This window comes from Xyrauchen texanus, chromosome 1 (assembly GCF_025860055.1).
Source record: "Xyrauchen texanus isolate HMW12.3.18 chromosome 1, RBS_HiC_50CHRs, whole genome shotgun sequence".
NCBI classification, from domain to species: domain Eukaryota; kingdom Metazoa; phylum Chordata; class Actinopteri; order Cypriniformes; family Catostomidae; genus Xyrauchen; species Xyrauchen texanus.
Genome location: NC_068276.1, coordinates 12,852,365 through 12,873,202, shown reverse-complemented (window position 1 = coordinate 12,873,202; position 20,838 = coordinate 12,852,365). Strand labels below are relative to the sequence as shown.

General features: G+C 35.7%; 1 protein-coding gene across 2 annotated transcripts; it reads right to left on the bottom strand.

Moving 5' to 3' along the window:
* Positions 1-227: 227 nt before the first annotated feature.
* Positions 228-19,429, bottom strand: LOC127651531 (ATP-dependent Clp protease ATP-binding subunit clpX-like, mitochondrial). 2 transcript variants are annotated; one of them, XM_052137412.1, is made up of 14 exons: positions 19,100-19,429; positions 18,352-18,503; positions 18,102-18,219; positions 16,367-16,521; positions 15,354-15,516; positions 13,891-13,932; positions 11,507-11,683; positions 8,625-8,789; positions 8,414-8,502; positions 7,486-7,650; positions 6,321-6,623; positions 6,005-6,097; positions 5,783-5,889; positions 228-744 (listed from the first exon to the last, which is right to left on the bottom strand). In XM_052137412.1, exons 1-14 carry the CDS (start codon positions 19,152-19,154, stop codon positions 654-656), a joined length of 1,875 nt encoding a protein of 624 aa, XP_051993372.1. In that variant the 5' UTR covers positions 19,155-19,429; the 3' UTR covers positions 228-653. The 2 variants fall into 2 exon arrangements, with proteins under 2 accessions (XP_051993372.1, XP_051993381.1); XM_052137421.1 differs by lacking the exon at positions 13,891-13,932.
* Positions 19,430-20,838: the final 1,409 nt, after the last annotated feature.

The window sequence follows — 20,838 nt, the reverse complement described above, 5'->3', positions numbered from 1 at the left end:
AATGTATTTGCCAAATTTGAAGAACTCATTTAGTGACCTTAATATACATAAAAATACTGCATCTTGAGGGTTCTGAAGAGTATTTGTACAAACTCTTGTAAATGTGGCTAAAAACAACAACTAAGGAAGTATTGGGAGGACTTGTGTACGTGCAGTCAAGAGGGAGAATGAAAAAAGAAACAGACCTCTCTATGTAGCAATATCTGTATTGAGTATAACACAACCAGTGTGATACAAATGTGCAATTTTATTCCAAGCAGGGCAAAGTGTTAAAAGGAATCTGAAATCAAACATACACTGATTATATTATGAGCCCCCTCACTTTCTATCTCTGTTTGATTTCTAGGGCAACCAAACAGTTAATAAAAATCATATTATAAAGTTAATAAAAATAAAATAAAATGCTTTGACATTTCATGAAGATTAACCATCTCTATAGGAGGCATTTGGCTGATTTCAAACATTTAAGCCATAATTCTGTAATTTAAGGGTCAAGATGTTTGGGTTTGTTTTTAAGGAATAAAAGGTTCCCAAAGTAACTAACAAATCATACATACAGTCAGAAATGGACCCTTAGGAGAACTAAGATGGCAAATAATCGGTTACTTATTTTGCTGAAGTAACAACATGACTTTACATGGCGTTTGTTGTTTTTAGTTCTTGGCTGCATCCACCTGTCTTGTCCAGTTTTCCTCTTCGATTCCAGAGTCATACTCCTCTTCAGAGGGATCTTTAGCCACAGCTCTGAATGAAGGGAAAAGGAAAACAGTCAAGGAAATTGATTGAAAATGACATTAAACAAGTTAGTCAGTACATTCACTTTAAAAGCAAAGTGGTGTGTGCTGGTTAGCCAGAGAGAATACAACTAAGAGGTGCAAGTGTATTTATAGATTATCATCATGCACATGAGAAACTATCAACTAGCAATTAAGTTACTGAATGAACTAATAAATAGGACTGATTAATTCAACTTTAACCTTGTGCGACTCTGCGCACAAAGTATGGATGTTGTATTTTGGCTTCGCTATATGCAACACATTATTTTATTAATAATTAAAACCGACTGAATACTGTTTGAAAGACTCTACACTGTCATTTAAGGGTTAAACTTCTAACGGGCTGCGTGACATGTTTTAATATTATATTCAGCATTCTCAAAAAAGATTTTCTTCTGCAGTATAGCTGCTAAAAAATGTACACGTTGTTTTAAAGGAGGTATAGATATTTATATTGGAAACAAGCCAAAACAAATTAAAAACATATTTTGTTGCAATGTATAATGGGGTGAAGACATCCCTATCTCTCCTTCCTGTTCACTCAATCTCTATTATTAATAAAGCTGCATATTGCCAATACAAGCAAAAGTTATCATTTATATGTTGGGATAAAATTACTGCTTTTATTTAATTATTTATTGAAGCACCATTACCTCACATCTGGTGCGGTTACATCACAGAATGTTTCTACATAAATATCACAATTTTGCACCAAACCCAAATGGAACATAAGGATCTGTGTTTTTGATGATGAACAGGTACAAATAATCTTCATTTAATAAAATAACACTGGCTTATTTACTTCATGATCTTTACATGAACTTCCTTACAGTATGAAGTACAATTTGAATTCTTAATGGAATGCGCAATCATTTTTTAAATATTTGAAACTCAAATTCAATCTCTTTAAAGTCTAATAACTTTGAGTGACCATAATATTGTGTTCACAAGGTTATAGCATATTCCTTTAATTTGTTGGACTTCTATTAACTCATACAATATTTTATGTTGAAAATATTACAAATGCAAATGTTTTATGATGCTTGATTGTACAGCTTGTTTTCCATACAGATGAGGAATATTTTAAAATAATAACTTAAAAAAACAATAATATTAATATTAAATCTTAGCTGACTGACATTCTGGGCTCTTTGTTAACTAATAAAAGTCAAAGAAAAATAAAAGCAGGAAGAGAGACTGCATACCTATCCATCATGGCCATATGTTGAGTAATTAGATACCACAATGAAGTAAATACTCCAAAGTCTGAAAATCAGTGTGAAACTTCAAGAATTGTCCCTAATGAAGAGTCACTGCAATTAAAGAAACGTTTTGGGGTTTTTATGTAAAATATTATTATTGGTGTTTGCGCATCTGTTCACAGCCTTGATTATTTCTTTAAAATTATTGGTTTAACATTACATTTTATCACTACTAAAATAATCATGTTACCATGTTATCATAAGTTTCAGACTGTTTATATGTTGACATTTATGTTTAGCTAATTTAACCTTGTAATTATTGAGAAATAATCATAAACTTTGAACAATTGTACCTTCAGAAAACATCATATTTCAGATTAAAACCCAAAAATGTGCATTTAATGGCAGAGAATATGTGTTCAGTATTGACCATAAACTGACATGAACTGACGTTGGGGCACATTTACTTTTGAAGTGATTGGAACAAATGCATATGGCCATTATAGTCTCACTTCCTGTTCCCGTTCAAAAATGCAGGCTAAAATCACTATTAAAACTTTCAGTATTTCAGTAGACATGAAAATGTGGGAGAGCCTTTTAAAATTGAATTATTTAAAAATGTAACCCTTAATAGAACGTAAATATTTTCCTTTCTCTTTAAAAGAAATCAAAATATATATATAAAAAAAACAATTAGTTTTTTTATATTATATTTTTTTCATAAGTTCATTTAGAGATTGGAAAACAGATAGTACCCTATAAATTATAGTTTTGTATATATTTTATTATTTCAATCAATGCCTGGGATTTAAATGGATAACATATTCATGTCCAATAATTTTGAATTCTGAATCCTGTTCAGTAGAATGACTCATGTAGAACCTTTTAGGCGTTCCAAGCATGGATTCATAACACTTGTATTTTTTTGGTTTAGTTTAAGTTTCACAGCAATTTACGTTTAAATTAATATGTAAAATAAATAATTCATATAGATACAACAACACATTCATCATATAAAAATGCATTTAATTAATAAACGCATTTTTAAAAGTCTGTAATTCTAACAATAAAAGCAATAAATAACGATTCATAATGCAATAGTTTTAAGAATCCATAAATCCAGAGATTTGTCATGAGAAGCTAGATCAAAGCGCTTAACCTGATATTCTTAAATAAAAATAGTTTGCATCTAATCTCTGTCTTGACTTCTTTTCTAATACAACTGAATCTTTGTATTGCATAACTTTGTTACTGTCTCCTTAAGATGAATCGCTTATGTTGTCTCTTTCCTCATTTTGTAAGTGTCTTTGAATAAAGGCATGTTAAATAAATACATTTAAAATGTTAATGTAATTAGTAGGAGCCTCAAATTAGCCCTATTTATTCATATTAAAATCATAATGATTAAATAATTTAGCAATAACCATGTTATATTTCATAACATACAAGACACATGAAAGACTAGAAAAAGTATTTAATAATAATAATTTTATGATTATTATCTTTATTATTAATGTTGTTATCATTAATACGCAAACATAAAACATTACATTAGCATTTACATTAACCATAGTGGTGATTAGGCAGCATTAAAAGCAAATAAAAACAGTAAAGTCTTTAATGTATAAGAATAGATCCAGAAGCATACATTAAAATCATTCAAATTGGGACTGATAATGGAATGAGATTGCAAACATCAGGGATGTTTAATGCAACAGCGGCTGGCTGCATTGACTAACCAGGACCTCCTTTCCCAAAAGCATTAAAAGCCCAAGTAGAACGTAGAAAAGATCATACGAATCCTAAAATTATGATCCATTTCCCTAATGCATCGGAACTTACAGTAAGTAGTAGCAGTTATCAGAGTGCTTAAGAGCACCATAAGGACATAGACTTATGCTGACACCTGCAGGACAATTGTGAACTCACACTTCATTTAATTTAATACAGTTAATTAGTTTATTTTTAAGATTCTAAAACTTGCTTTGTGATAATTTAGTTTTAATTTTTTTATTTATATTTAAATAAACATAATTTTTTAGGTCTACTTGTATAAATATGCCTGTGGGCCAATTTGTATGAACTAATGTATAACAATACATAATTATACAATTTAAAATGTAAGAAAAAAAGAAAAATTAATGATCAAATAATTAGTCCTAAATTAATTAAACACATGGATTTGTGTGTATGACCACAAAGTGGCCACTTGATTTATTAGAAATTAAATTCTAGAGAACACTCTTATGAGCTAAGAACCATCATTTGCGGGAAATTAGGCTCTCAGAACTAACAGACATTTTGGCAAGCTGAGATCACGGTCATTAACGAATGAATTTTATTCTTGGAGAGTGAAAATGGATGCAATATTGCAAAGATCGCGGTTATTAAATGCAACATCGGCTGATTGAACTAACCAGTAGGAGCAAATTTCTACCAGTCTAGATCACAGTCATTAGACAGCTTTCATTGCAAATAAATACAGAAAAATGCCTTTAATGCATAAGAATAGATCCATACAAACAAATTTACATTATTCAAATTGAGTGATATCTAAAGAATACGGCAAAAATCGTGGTGGTTGAACTGACTAATCAGTATGAGCGGAATTTTTCTGTCAGTTGGGATCACAGTCATTAGACAGCTTTTGTAACAAAGAAATTCATATAACTGGTTCGAACTGACAAAGTCTATGGTAACTCAGATAACAGCTCTGTACAATTGTGGTGAGAAGAATATCATCTTAGAATGCTATTCTTAGATCCAGTGGGTCAGAATTTACATACACCAAGTTAACTGTGCCTTTAAGCAACTTGGAAAATTCCACAAAATAATGTCAAGCCTTTTTGACAATTAGATTCTGATAGGTGTACCTGTGGATGTATTTTAAGGACTACCGTCAAACTCAGTGCCTCTTTGCTTAACATCATGGGAAAATCAAAAGTAATCAGCCAAGACCTCAGAAAAAACATTGTGGACCTCCACAAGTCTGGTTCATCCTAGGGAGCAATTTCCAAATGCCTGAAGGTACCACGTTCAACTGTAAAAACAATAGTATTCAAGTATACACACCATGGGACCACACAGCCATCATACCGCACAGGAAGGAGATGCATTCTGCAAATCAATCCCAGAACAACAGCAAAGGACCTTATGAAGATGCTGGAGGTAACAGGTAGACAAGTATCTATATCCACAGTAAAACAAGCCCTATATCAACATAACCTGAAAGGCTGCTCAGCTAGGAAGAAGCCATTGCTCCAAAACCGCCATAAAAAAGCCAGACTACAGTTTACAAGTGCACATGGGGACAAAAAGCTTTTTTGGAGTAATGTCCTCTGGTCTGATGAAACAAAATGGCCATAATGACCATCGTTATGTTTGGAGGAAAAAGGGTGTGGCTTGCAAGCCAAAGAACACCATTCCAACTGTGAAGCATGGGGGTGACCGTATCATGTTGTGGGGTGCTTTGCTGCAGTAGAGACTGGTGCACTCCAGGAAGGACATTTAAATGATGTGGATATATTGAAGCAACATCTTAAGACATCAGCCAGGAAGTTAAAGCTTGGTCGCAAATGAGTCTTCCTAATGGACAATGACCCGAAGCATACCTCCAGAGTTGTGGCAAAGTGGCTAAAGGACAACAATGTCAAGGTATTGGAGTGGCCATCAAAAACAGCTGGTCTCAATCCGATAGAAAATTTGTGGGCAGAACTGAAAAAGCATGTGGAAGCAAGGAGGCCTACACACCTGACTCAGTTACACCAGTTCTGTCTGGAGGAATGGGCCAAAATGTGCTCTCACCTTATGTATTGAGGTGTTGCTTGTCCCTTAACCACTTCCTGGTTCACCTCCACGGCCACAATATCTGAATGGGGCACCTCAAACATTGGGTCTAGCAGCAGTTTTTCCTGAGAAATAGTGGCAGCATATTATATTACAGGAGGACATGTCCTTATCCAAACATGCTTGTGAACAACTAAAAATGTAAAAAACATTGAAACAGTCCAAAAAGCTTTCCCTTACCATTATAGATCTAAGCCCACGGGCACCAGTTTTACGTTCCAGAGCCAACCTGGCTATGGCTCTCAGGGCATCAGGCGTCACGTTGAGATCACACTGATGCATGAAAGACACAAAGCACATCCAGGAACACTTTAGTTCTTATTTGCGGCACATTTACTTTTATCTTCTCTGAATTAGAAGCACGAAAACATTTGCTCATATTAGTAAATAAAAACAATGAAGGTGTTTTTGGGTTTATATTACAATTAGCTTAATTTAAGAGCAATAGAAGCCAATAGGAGCAAGGTAAATCTGTGTTTGTACATTTACTACCAACCTTGTCCATGCTAAAGAGAGTCTGGTACTGAGGCACAACAGCATTTCGTGGCTCCGTGAGGATTCGCACCAGTGTCACTTCGTCCAGGCTGTGCAGTGGAACCACGACAGGAAGTCTCCCCACAAACTCTGGAATCATGCCGAACTCAATGAGGTCTCTGGCCTCTACGTGTTTCAGGAGTCGGTCCTTCTCCTCAATCTCGACCACCGCGTCCATCTCTCCGTCCGTCATGTTGGCCAGATCGGCCGCTGCTGCCGCCCTTCGACCTTTCCCCATGTTAGACGGTGTTCCAAACCCAAGGTACTAAACAAGAAATATTAAAGTCACCTTTCAAATATCGATTTAAAGGCCTGTGGTCATAATGTAATTTGGACCTTAAAACTAATAAATGTTAAAGGGACAGCTCACCCTAAAATTTTAACTCTCTCATCATTTACTCATACTCAGGGTATCCCAGATGTGTTTGACTTTCTTACTTCTGCAGAACATGAACAAAGATTTTTAGAAGAATATTTCAGCTCTGTAGGTCCATACAATGCAAGTGAATGGTGATCAGAACTTTGAAGCTCCAAAATGCACATAAATGCATCGTAATCCACATGACTCCAGCGGATCCATTCAGGATTAAAACACTCAATTATACTTCCTACCACCATCTAGCGCTCTGCGCATGCATCAAACACTAGTAAGTGTAAATCGAGCTTGAAATCATGATCATGCCTAGAGACTGCTTAATCCTTGGCAAGATGTAAAGTAAAAAAGGTTACATTTTGGATGATTCTCACCTAAAACCAATTGGATCGCTTCAGAAGACATTGATTAAACCACTGAAGTCATATAGATTACTTTTATGCTGCCTTCATATACTTTTTGGCCACCATTCACTTGCATTGTATGGACCTACAGAGCTGAAATATTCTTCTAAAAATCTTTGTTAGTGTTCAGAAGAAAGAAAGTCATACACATCTGGGATGGCATGAGGGTAAGTAAATTATGTGAGAATTTTCATTTTTGGGTGAACTATCCCTTTAAATATGTAAATACATATTTAAGCTTTAAAAATGTCTATCCTCATGTCCTAGCAGCTCACTCACTCATGTATTCTGTCTGGGCAGCTGCTATTCCAAACTATACATAAATCTTAAGGAATGAAGGAGAAAGTTACCTTCTCATTCTTTCTCCTGCTGATGATACGGTCTAGTCCATTAAACGCTCCTGATGCTACAAACAGGATATTGGTGGTGTCGACTTGCACAGTTTCACCTCTCAGCTTCCTTGTGTTCTTTTCAGGAACATTGACAATAGTGCCCTCCAGGAGTTTAAGCAAACCCTATCAAAGTTTAAACAAAAAGTTTGATCTCAACAGTATGCACATTTTTTAAACTTTGCATGTAAATACATAAAAGCTATGTACAGAATAACCTATTGTAAAGCATATATATATGTATATGAAACAATTATTTTAACTAGTCTGGAAAAAAAAATGCATGAATTCTAAATGTTGTTCCAGGATGGATTTTTGTCTTAACTGTAAGATTAGACTTTCTTCATCTTTTGATGTATATTCAATGTCATACACAATGCGCATTGTCTAGATATGGGTGTATAATACAGTAATGCCTCATAAGTGTATTATACTGTCTCACATGCTAAATCACAAGCTACTAAGCACCACAGCAAGATGCTATGATGGACGTGTGCAAAGGAGAAATTTCTAGTTTTCCAACTATGTCATGGTATTGTGCTGGCACCTATGTCATTACTGTGGCAACAAGATGTAGAACTGATATTGACCAAACAGCCAAGAAAAATGTACCAAATGTAAGCACTTGCAAAATGCAGACTCAGTCCTTAAAATTACATTTGAAAAGCAAACTAGAATTGTGCCATGTGAACAAAGCTACAGTACATAATAAGTTGTTATCAGCGATTACAGATTTTCAGTAACTGACACATTCAGATGATTGTGAGAATAACAGCCATTTAAGGAGTGTTGTGTTAAATGATTCAGGACAAAGGTCATCTGAAAAACAGTGATATATCTGAGAGCTGTCATCTCAAAAAGATCATTTTGTTCATTCTGAATGACCGACCTGTTGCACTCCTTCTCCTCCCACATCCCTTAACTGATGGATCCCAGGAACACTGCCAATCTTGTCCACTTCATCCAAGAACACGATGCCTGAAATAAACCCCCTAATTTTCAACATACAAATCCATCCAGCTTACAATAAAGTAAATTGTGGACAAACTAGTCTTGGATATTTCATGCATGTGGCATGGGAAATCTACCATAGCCGTTACCTTGCTGGGCTTTCTCAATCACATAGTTAGCATCCTGTAGTAACTTTGCGATGACAGACTCTATGTCCTCTCCCACATAGCCAGCTTGGGTGAGGGTAGTGCAATCACAGATAGCAAAGGGAACATCCAGGCATTTGGCCAGCGTTTGAGCCAGAAGTGTCTTTCCTATAACACAACATACTCAAGTTAACTTTCTTCCTAGTGTAGATATAGTCAAGGGAGGGACTGGCCATTCGTGGGGGACAATAAATCACAGTTATCTTTTGGGCTAGGGGGAACATTTAATTCATAGTGATGCAAGCAATACACCAACAAGATGTAAAGGAACACCAGTGGGATCCCACATCTACAGTAAATGAGATGACTTGTCTACAAAACATTAAACCTTCTAATGAGGGCGTTTTCACACCTAGTTCGTTTGAGCGCTTCAAGCGCTCTCAGGGCGGTATAACGTGTATATGTGAACAACCCAAATGGTCTTGTACCCCCATAAAGGACCCAAAAGTGAACCGTACTCAGACCACCGGTTCGTTTGTGGGTCCTTGTGTGGTTCGATTGATTTGCGCGATGTGAAAGTGAAGAGGTACCAGTCCATTTTGCAATTTATGACGCAAGTACCTCGTGGCTTGCCATTAGAGCTGAAACGGTTAGTCGATGTTATCGACAACAAAAAATAGTCAACAAAATTGTATAATAGTAATGATGACTCGTGAGAGCAGCACTTCAGCTCACGTCTGACTGAGGAGAGGAAGAATTACACAGATCACAGTCCAGATGCACTCTAAACTTTCCAAACAGCTTCAGGTGATGTAGATTGCAAAGTACAAGGGAATTATACAAAAATACCAAATAAGTAAATACAGAAGCACTCTCGTTGTGGAATAAGTGGAGCCGGAGCTCTTTAAAGGAAACACCCCGGTGTTACATCTTAAATGCAGTTATATTGAATGTGTTGAAGCTTTATTAAAGTTCAAATAAAACGGAAGCAGATCATGTAATTTACTAGAAACTCCGAAACTGGCATTTCTCTGTGCGGTCAGCACCTCTATGAGTTGCACGAATGTCCCGATCTAAGGGGGAGAGAATGAAACTGCACCCGACTGATACACACTCTGTTGCGGGGACGATTGTCTCTCGAGCGCACACACTTAATACAGCTAGATTATAACGGGATTGCTCGTGATTTATTGAATGAAGATATAGGTCACCGTGCATTTATTATCGTTAAGAAAATTGGCAATATGCAGCTTTATTAATACAAGAGAGATTTTTTATTTTTTTTGAGAGTTAAAGATGGATTGAAGTGAACAGGAAGGAGAGATAGGGATGTCTTCACCCCATTATACAGTGCAATAAAATATGTTTTTAATTTGTTTTGGCTTGTTTTCCAATATAAATATCTAAAACTCATTTAAAACAATGTACATTTTTTTAGCAGCTATACTGCAGAAGAACAAATTGTTATCTGAGAATGTTGAATATAATATTAAAAATGCAAATATTTTTTAATATTTAAAAATCCTTTAAAAAAAAAGATGCATTAACCTGAGAAGCAGCATATGAGATATTCAGACTTGCTTTTAGAGAATAGATCTTGAATACAAGTATGTTTTGTCATTACTGCACTCGCAGAAGTATAACCAAGTGAAAAATATTTAAGATACATTCTCTTAAAGAAAGTCTAATTATCTTATGTTGCTTCTCAAGTAAATTTATCTTGTTTTAAGAATTTTTAGACCATTTTAAATGGGAAAACAAGACAAAACACTTGATAACAATAGTTTTTTTTTTTTGCAGTGAATTTCTTTACAGAAGTAAACTTAATAAAAATGTATTTTTTCCCTTTAATTCAGTGAATGTCATTTAGAGGTATTTTTAAAAGATGATTTTGTCCTCTTTATTGTTAGTAAGCATGTTTAATACAACCTTTTAAGTCAGGGCACAAGCTGAATAATCAGTTTAGAGCTAATGATTAATCGTTGCAATAATCGTTGAATAGTCGAATAATCATTCTAATAATCGTTAGAATAATCGATGATCAAAATCATTAGTTGCAGCCCTACTTGCCATACATAGCTGCATTACATGCTTCATATTCCAGTCACAATTTACTGTCCACATATGGGAATTTTAAGCGAATATAGATATACCATGATTACCATGATGTGTTTTTGTGTCTCATGTTCCGTTCTTGTATTATTTGAGCAGCTAAAAGGAACAGACCGGCTGCATTCAGAGCAGAGCAGCATGTTAAGAAGAACCACTTTAAAGGGCTCTGATGGGCGTACCGTCTACGGAGGTTCACGACAAACTCCCACGAAAACACAAGGCGAATATTTTTTTATAGTTTCACTTTAATTTTATTTGCGCCATAGCAAATGTTCTTGGCTCATACACACAATGTAAATGACACGCAGGAGGAGACGCTTGCTCACTCCATTAAGCATATGCAAATTGACAATATGTATGCCGATTGCTGATAATAAATCTTAAATAAAAAATAATTATGGTTAGCCAAATTTCATAATCGTGACAGACCTAGCTGCAATGGGGTCGGAGTTCTTAAAGAGTTGTGGTGTGAACAAGAAGGGGTCTGAGACCACATTAATGTGAAGATGACCAAAAATAAACTGGGTCTTCTTTTAAGTCCACTTGCAGCTAGGTTAGTTAGACTAACAGTTGAACACCAAAAGCACTGAGGTCATTATCGGCTGGTTCCCTTTCTGGTTCACTTGAACTGAACTGGTTCTGGTTCACTTAAAACGTACTAATATATATATATATATATATATATATGTGAAACCACCAATTTTCAAATCATGCACCCAAGTACTGCCTGATACACGGCATGAAAAGAACACAGCATAAAGTTTTAGTCTCACCAGAACCAGTGGGGCCCAGCAGCACAATGTTGCTCTTTTCTAGTTTGATATCGGTGTATGTGGAGTCCAGGACTTCCCCTCCTCTCTTCTCTGGAGGAGCCTGCTGGTTCAACTGCTGCTGCATGGAGGCACCCAGAGCGTTTCCATGTGGACTGATCCCAGCAATCTGCAGCAGCTCTGGAATAAAGAGAAATAACATAAATATTACAGTGGATTTTGACAATAAAGATAACTTAAGGTGGTGGAAAGGGCTGATAGTTTTTAAAATTGATTTTAAAATTTAAATTTGATTTAGAATGTTAAAAAAAATACGGATCCAGAATGCAGAAAAACAAAGTATACTTGGGCCTTAAAGGGATAGTTCACCCAAAAATGAAAATTCTCCCATCATTTCCTCAACCTCATGCCATCCCATATGTGTATGACTTTTTTTTCTGCTGAACACAAAGATTTTCTGAAGAATATCTCAGCTCTGTAGGTCCTCACAATGCAAGTGAATGGTGGAGCTCCAAAAATCATATGAAGGCTGCATAAAAGTAATCCACGAGACTCCAGTGGTTAAATCCATGTCTTCAGAAGCTATATAATAGGTGTGGGTGACAAACAGATGGATTGAAACGCTGGAGTCTTATGGATTACCTTGCTGCTTTTATGTGCTTTTAGGAGCTTCAAAATTTTGAAACCCATTGGAACTGAAATATTCTAAAAATCCTTATTTTTGTTCTGGGTAAGAAAGAAAGTCATATACATCTGGGATGGTATGAGGGAGAGAAAACGATGAGAGATTTTAAGTTTTGGGTGAACTATCCCTTTAAGAGTCCAAAATGAATAAAATCCCAGATGCAGTTTACTGTCCAACCAAAATCCTAATAATAACCAGAAGATTTCATGCATAACACAGGACTTTTAACTATAAAAAAGCCAGAAACACACTGTGACTCTTATTTTGAAATGACAGAGACTTGTCCCTTTTACAATGATCTATATTAACTTTTAACCAAATTAAGCTTTTTATAGCCTATATATATATATATATATATATATATATATATATATATATATATATATATTCACCACATGTAGTCATGTTTAGTCATCTGAACAAATATTTGTTTTATATAAATAGACTGATGTTCTGGGTTCAGTACAAAGTATCAAGTTAATCTTTATCGACAGCCTTGTAGCGGAGGAACTACTGTTCTAGGTGGATGAACTTCTGGTTATGCCCTACAAACATTTTTCCCGTACAGGGTCCCTTTCTGCCATCCTTGCACTGATTGGTGCCAGATGGGCTGGTTTGAGTATTTCTGTAACTGCTGATCTCTTGGGATTCATACACAATAGTCTCAAGAATTTACACAGAATAGTGCCAAAAACAAAACTTCCAGTAAGTGGCAGTTCTGCGGAGGGAAATGCCTTGTTGATGAGAGAGTTCAACAGAGAATGACAGAGTCTATGGTAACTCGGATAACAGCTCTGTACAATTATGCTGAGAAGAATAGCATCTCAGAATGCTATTCTGAGATGCGGGTTGGTGCTGTTTTGGCAGAACAAGGTGGACCTACACAATATTAGGCAGGTGGTTTTAATTTTGTGGCTGATCAGTGTATGTGTCTCATGCCAAATGCACACTGTTTACTGGCTTTACATGGTTGTGACAGGAATGGAAAGAATGGATGGATATAACTTTGCTCAGTGAAAGTCAGTAAGTGATGCTATACACTATTCTCTAAACATGTTTAATAGTTAATCTTGTGGTAATACTTTTAAAATGGTGTGTATTTTAACATATATCCAAATGAACACAAATACATTGCCCCACTGACTTCTTTACAGACTTGAGGGACAAGTTGAAATAGTTTTCTGTGGTAATAAATAAAGCACAAAATACGTATCTACACAGTCATAAGTCATAAACAAAACTCAATACTTAATTTAGCCAACAACTACATTAATGTTTACTCTCTTCTTCAGTAATAAATAAAGTACCATGCACTGGTAACTGCTTAGGGTCAAACTGCTTAGTGTGCACAGATGCTCTGTTCATAGAATCCAAAGGGATTTCCTGTCTGACGCATGAACCAGCAGTCAAAATCAGGTTACTGGGACACTACCCCTCTCTGCTTATCTGGAAAACCGTGACAACATTCATTCTGGTAAATCCATTTTTGCATGCAGCAAATGAAAAAAGAACAAAAAAAGAAAGAAAACAAAGACCAAGCAAAGTATGGAAATATGAGATGGTGATTTATATATTTGGCATTTGTACAACTTAAATCAAAGCAAATTGAAAGAACACAGAACAGATTAGTTTTGTTAAATAAAATGGTCTAAATGACACAAACAATAAAACAGATAATTATAGGGTATTGACATACACTTACTTGTAAACCTGTATTCATCCTCCCGTCGTCTTAGCTCTAGCTCTACAGAAAAAAGGAGGACAATTATGACGAAATCACTAACGGTACAAGAAATCTTGTGCTAAAAACAAGCCATTATCAATTCAGTAAACTTTGCTGCAAAAAAAAAAAAGACAGGCTTTTTAATTGTACAAATGCCAAATCCCATTAAATGACAGGAGAACCTACAATTATATCTCATAATAAAATGTTTATTTAGGAACAGAGACTATAGTAGTAGCTGCAGAAATAAATGAACGGCACATTACTTCCTGGTACAGTGGAAAATGATCACAGTGGATTAACCCTTTACATCAAACTTGGCAAAACTATAATGCGTAAACTAGACAACATTAAAGGAATATTTCGGGTTCAATACAAGTTAAGCTCAATCGACAGGATTTTGACTGCGTGCTAACACAAATCATGTTTGTCTTGTGGCTATACTTTTGAAACAGCGTGTAGTTTAACATTTATAGACTGGCCCCATTCAATGCCATTTTAAGTGCCTTACTGTAACCATGATTGTTTTTGTTTAAGTGTTCATTATGGCAATAATGAAAACATGGACTGTATCAGGAAAAATATTACAGGTAAAAGAGAAATTCATAATTGTCCTTCAGTTGTCTCCACAGAACAGGACTTTGGGCCTGTAAATTAAAATGAGCAATATATCATCCTAATTTTGTGTTAAATTGTACAGGGCGTATTCATTTATCCAGAAATGAGCATTGAATCTTTTTCTCTTTTTCAGTATTGTTGCTTGATTAATATTCCCTAAAGTTGTATATGAATTGTATGCAAAAGTACTGGTTAATTATATAATAATTATTAATAGATACCATAATATCCTTCATATTTTTAAAGCAGTATAAAGTTAATCTGGATTTTATATGCATCAAACGGTCATGAACCAGCATATCACAAAGCGCATTCTGGGTTGAGCAAGCGGCACCGAGCGAGCAGAATCTTCAAAAAGTCTCTCTCCGCTCAGGTGGAATTATCACCGCTCCACTCACATGCTCTAGTGTACATCCGTGAATGATACCTCAAATCATGCGGTGTGCTGTTACTTTGCTAAGTGATCAGACTTATTACTTTTTAACTGGCTCTTTTTCTTGGGTCAGCCACCTAGATACCACCCAGAACATTCTTGCAATCAAACAGCAATCCACTAAAAACGCAGAACACTTTAGCAACAACATAGCAACATTCTAGCGATCACCCACATCACCTAGCATCATGGCTGCAAGTTTTGTAGAATCAAGCAGCACCAATAAAATCACTCGTCTATTTTGTGTTTTCAATTGATAGAGTAGAAACTGACTTTCTGAGGATAATGAAATGGAATCCTAATGCTATTGCATAAGACCTGACCGCGAAGGTCGCCTGTTCCTGTCCAAGCACACACAGTCAGTCAGTGGCTTCTATTCTCCAGTACAAACCTCGAGGAGTGAGCGAGGCCTGTTTCTCCACCTCCACCTGCTGTTGCCTGGAGCCTGCCGGCATGTTGTTGTAGATACGTTTATAATGGTTGTACACCGCTACCGAAAGCACCTTTTTAGCATGATCCTGACCCACAACATACTTATCGAGATAAGCGTAGATCTGCAGAGAAAACAAAAACATTTTATCCATGACTAGGGTCTGCCAACTAGATTACCTTGCTTTGGGGTATTATAGAACTTTAAAGGAATAATTCATCCAAAATTTTTAATTATCTCATCATTTACTCACTCTCATGCCATCCCAGATGTGTATTCTGCTGAACATGGAATGAAGATTTTTAGAAGAATATTTCAGCTCTGTTGGTCCATACAATGCAAGTGAATGGTGGCCAGAACTTTGAAGCTCCAAAAAGCACATTAAGGAAGCATAAAATTAATCCAAATGAATCCAGTGGTTAAATCCATGGCTTCTGAATTGATCCAGTTGGTTTTGGGTGAGAACAGACCAAAATGTAACTTTTTTTTCACTGAAAATCTTGACATCAGCAGTCTCTTTGGTAATCGTGATTTCAAGCTTGATTACAATTCCAAGCGCAATCTAGCGCTCTGCGCATGCGTCAAGCACTAGGAAGTGTAATCGAGCTTAAAATCATGATAGAGACTAGAGACTGCAATGGCAAGATGTACAGTGAAATTGAGTTACACTTTGGACTGTTCTCACCCAAAACCGATTGGATCGATTGGATAGATTAGTTAAACCACTGGAGTCGTTATTATTTTTATGTGCTTTTTGGATTTTCAAAGTTCTGGTCATCATTTACTTGTATTGTATGGACCTAAAGAGCTGAGATATTCTTCTAAAAATCTTCATTTGTGTTCTGCTGAAGTCATTTCTGATGAAAGTCATACACATCTGGGATGGCATGAGGGTGAGTTAATGATGAGAGAATTTTAATTTGTGGGAGAACTGTTCCTTTAAAATCTCATTGTTTTATGATGTTGTTTTTTACCTTCTTAGGTGGTGGTGGGGGTTTCTGCTGGAAAGCAAACTTAACAGCTTCCGCTGCAGACTCTGGATCTTTACTCAAACTCTTCTTAGTGTCAGTTTCCGAAAGTACCACAAAAAAGTGGTGGCATTTTTCACATTTCACAAAGCGAGTTGATGCTGCCAAAGACAAATAATACCTTACACAGTGCCAACAGTTACTTTTATGGATCCTTTTCACATTGCTGGGTTTGGAATGTGGAAGTAAACTAAAGAAAGGTAAACTTTTATAGAGATAAATGGAAGACCACAGCAAATATTATTGTTGCATTTCCATTTACTCTTACAGCAAAAGCAAAAGTCCACTTAGTATTATATTTATTATTAACTTTTGAAAAGAAAAAAATTGAAAAGAGTATAAAAAAAGTTATGGTTTATGCTATGTTCATCCTGTTAAATTAAGCAGGAAATACATCACCACAGTCTGTGAAAAGGATCTATTATTAAATTAAACCATAACAATTACCACAAAGTAGTTATACATTACTAATGCCTATAAAATGCATCCAAATGAATAATTCTACTCACTTTAAAGGAATAGTTCACCCAAAATTAAAAATTATCTTATACTCACCTTCATGTCCTCCTAGATGTGTATGACTTTCTTCCTTCTGCAGAACACAAAATTAAGATTTTTTGAAGAATATCTCAGCTCTGTAGGTCCATTCAATGCAAATGAATGGTGGCCAAGACTTTGAAGCTCCAAAAAGCACATGATTGCAGCATAAAAGTAATCCAATCTGTCTGTTCTAACCCAAAACAGATTGGATTGCTTCAGAGGACATGGATTAAACCACTGGAGTCATTTGGATTACTTTTATGCTGCATTTGTGTGCTTTTTGGAGCTTCAAATTCTGGTCACTATTCACTTGCATTGTATGGTCCAAGAGAGCTGAGATTCTTCTAAAAATCTTAATTTGTGTTCAGCAGAAAAATGAAAGTCATACACATCTGGAATGGCAAGAGGTCGATTTTGGGTGAACTATTTCTTTAAACCAGTATGAAGCACCACCAACTCAACTCAACTGAATTTTATTTACAGAGCACTTTCAAAAACCGCACTGGGTACCTAAGTGCTGTACATGGAGTTACAAAAAATAAAAATCACATAAATACAGCTTAAAAATACAACAAGCATTTAAAACCAACAAAGACAGGATAAATTGACCTAGTACAATTTATAATGCAATTCATTAAAAGCTAGGGAAAATAAATATGTTTTTAAGGCCCCCTGGAAAGACACTAGAGACGGAGATGATTTCATGGCCAACGGAAGCTAATTCCAAAGTCTAGGGGCTGCCACCACAAAAGCTCTATCACCTTGAGTTTTAAGATGAAATCGAGGGACTGACAGACACAGCTCAGCTGATCACCAGAGCGGAGAAACCTTGAAGGTTGATGCAAACTTATTAAATCAGAGATGTGCTAGACCATGGAGAGCCTCAAATACATATAGAAACACGTTGTACTGGATTCTGTATTGGATCGGTAACCAATGGAGGGAAATCAATCAGATGAAAAAGCAGCAACTTGTTGCGTGAGATTTATTTTTAGCATTGAACAGTTAGTCCAGCGAACACTCTGACCTACTTAATAAACATGCACAAGGCCAAATGCAACCATAACTCTTAGTAAAGACTACCAAATCTGTGATCACCTTGCGTAATTCCAGGTCACATCCATGAAAAAGAAGTACTCACAAACAAATGTTTCTACATGTGTGCAAGGATCTCCACATTTAGGGCATCGCATTTGACTTCCTCCTTTGCCTGAGTTACTGGAGCTGGCTCTTTTTCCACTTCCTTCACCAACAGATTTCTTAATAGTCAAACAAATCATAAAAAGGCTATTTCATTTCCATGTCCTGTAAAGGGTGAATTGCTTGCTTTGGCAGTGTTATCTCTTAAGTGCACATCACAAAGGAATAAAAAAAGTTCCATATCATCTTACCTTCCCACCATCTCCATCCTTCATTCCATCTTTTGAAGCATAATACACAGACGTCTCTGAAAATGATCTCACAGGGACCCTGTGTGCCAGACGAACCTCATGAGTTCCCCGGTGGCTTAGTGACAGTAACTGGATTCTGGAACCTGATATTCCTGTCACACAAACATTAAAGGTTTTGAAAGATGATTTTTTTGTTTTTGTTTTATTAGTCATATGAGATAGTTATGATGGTTTCAATTAATAGTTATGAAATGATGAGGCCTAAAGCATCTTCACTGGACCTTAGCAACATGTCAACATAAATGACAATAAAGAAATAGCGTGCAAATTGAGGAGTTAAACAGACAGACAATGACCAAGTTAATTAATGATGCCTTGAAAGGTTTTTGAAAATAGCCAACAGTAAAAACCAACAGTCAAATAACTAATAATGACTGTTAATAACACTCCCTAAATAAATCGTGTGACAACTTGATACATAGGTTACATACACACAAAGTTTCAATTGTTGTACATGTAAACTGCCCAATGTTTCTGGACCACACTTATCAATCACTTCACTTGTACTTGTTTGTAAAGCACTTTAAACTACCATTAGTATGAAAGGCAGTCTGAAGTTTTGTTATTATTATATTTCAATATGTTTTTTGTATATACATTGTTAGCTAGTAACAGCAGTGCTAGTCAAACTAACAAGCCTGAATAACAAAAATACATTAATATTCATCTTCCATGATCCCATTCTTACCTTTATGGGCTGAATTTATAAGTTTTCTCGCCGCTGAAGCACATGTACACGACATGATTCCGTGCTGATGTGCTGTTTGACGGGTTAATCGGCTCTCTGTTAGCGCTAGCTGCTAGCTAACCCACTGAAAGCCATTCAAGGCTCGACAATAATAAATAAATGACCTACAAACTTAATCTGATAATCAAATAAAAATCTATCAGACATCACACATCAATATATTCAATATGTTATTTTGGGAGCCGCTATGTACATCTGATCTCTACACACAATAATGTCCGTACAAGATATTGAGATGCAAATAAACAACTGGTGACCGTGACACACTTGAGTCAGTGAATCGCTTTAAACGATTCACTCGAGTCAATGAATGGATCTAACAATGACTCATTTGTTACAGTGAAACGAATGCATCCCAGTGAATCAGTTGAGTCATTCTGTCGGTGAACCAGCTGAAAGTCCAACAATACAAACATGCCACAACACCTGTCCAATACACACTGCTTTTATAAATGACACCACACACAATAATCATACAAATAAATCATAAACTTGCATAGCAGTGCTTGTTTGTTAAAGATTAATACAATTACCGAGTAAACAACCAAAAAGAAAGATAGAAATATAGAAATGATGTTAAATGAGAGAGAAATCACTTAAATAAAATACAAAAGATGCACACACGCACACACGCACGCGCGCGTACACACACACACACACACACACACACACACACACATGTTGTGTTTCCATGTTTTATGGGGACTTTCCATAGACATAATGGTTTTTATCCTGTACAAACTTTATATTCTATCCCCTAAACCTAACCCTACCCCTAAACCTAACCCTCACAGAAAACTTTCTGCATTTTTACATTTTCAAAAAACATAATTTAGTATGATTTCTAAGCTGTTTTCCTCATGGGGACCGACAAAATGTCCCCACAAGGTCAAACATTTCGGGTTTTACTATCCTTATGGGGACATTTGGTCCCCACAAAGTGATAAATACACGCTCACACATACACACACACACACACACACACACACACACACACACACACACACACTTGTTTAAATATAATTGTGGGAACTCTCTATATAGCCTACTTCCATGCATTTTGGGGATTTTATATAGATCTACCAATAATTTCTACCCCCTAACCCTAACACTACCCCCACACAAACATTTGAGCATTTTTACATTTTCAAAAAAACATTGTTTAGTATGTTTAATAAGCTTATTAAACAGATTGCCCCCACACACACACACACACACAAATCCTATTATGAATCTTTTGATAAATGTTTACTTTCTAACTTGCATACTTTTTTTACCCACCAATAAAAAAGCTAATTATCTAGTAACATAACAAATGAACAAACACACTGGGAGCACAAATACACTGGAGCATATAATGAGTAAATAAAAGAAATTAAATTACATCGTGGAACTTGCAAAGATTCATAATTTTTAATTGCCAATTTATTTATTTTTTATTTAAGGGCTCACTCAGTATTTTTTTTTTATTTTTTATTTTTTTTACAGATGCCAACTTGGATTCACACTTAAAATTGACACATAGCAGCATTGATGAAGCATCATTCCAGCGCAGTAGTTTTGATTACTGATGCCATTGTAGAAATTCACTATTCAAAGTCAGCTATTCAAAGTTAATTAATTTAATTAATTGAGTGAAAGTGTCCAATAACAGCACGGTTATTGAGATTCAGTGAGTT

Excerpts from the sequence above, each read along its gene's own strand:
- LOC127651531 (XM_052137412.1), bottom strand. The coding sequence starts at position 19,154 with ATGTCGTGTACATGTGCTTCAGCGGCGAGAAAACTTATAAATTCAGCC. Across the intron at positions 5,890-6,004 it reads GTGGGCTTAGATCTATAATG|GAAAAACTGCTGCTAGACCC; the intron begins GTAAGGGAAAGC and ends ACTATTTCTCAG. Across the intron at positions 745-5,782 it reads GCAACACCTCAATACATAAG|AGCTGTGGCTAAAGATCCCT; the intron begins GTGAGAGCACAT and ends CCCTTCATTCAG.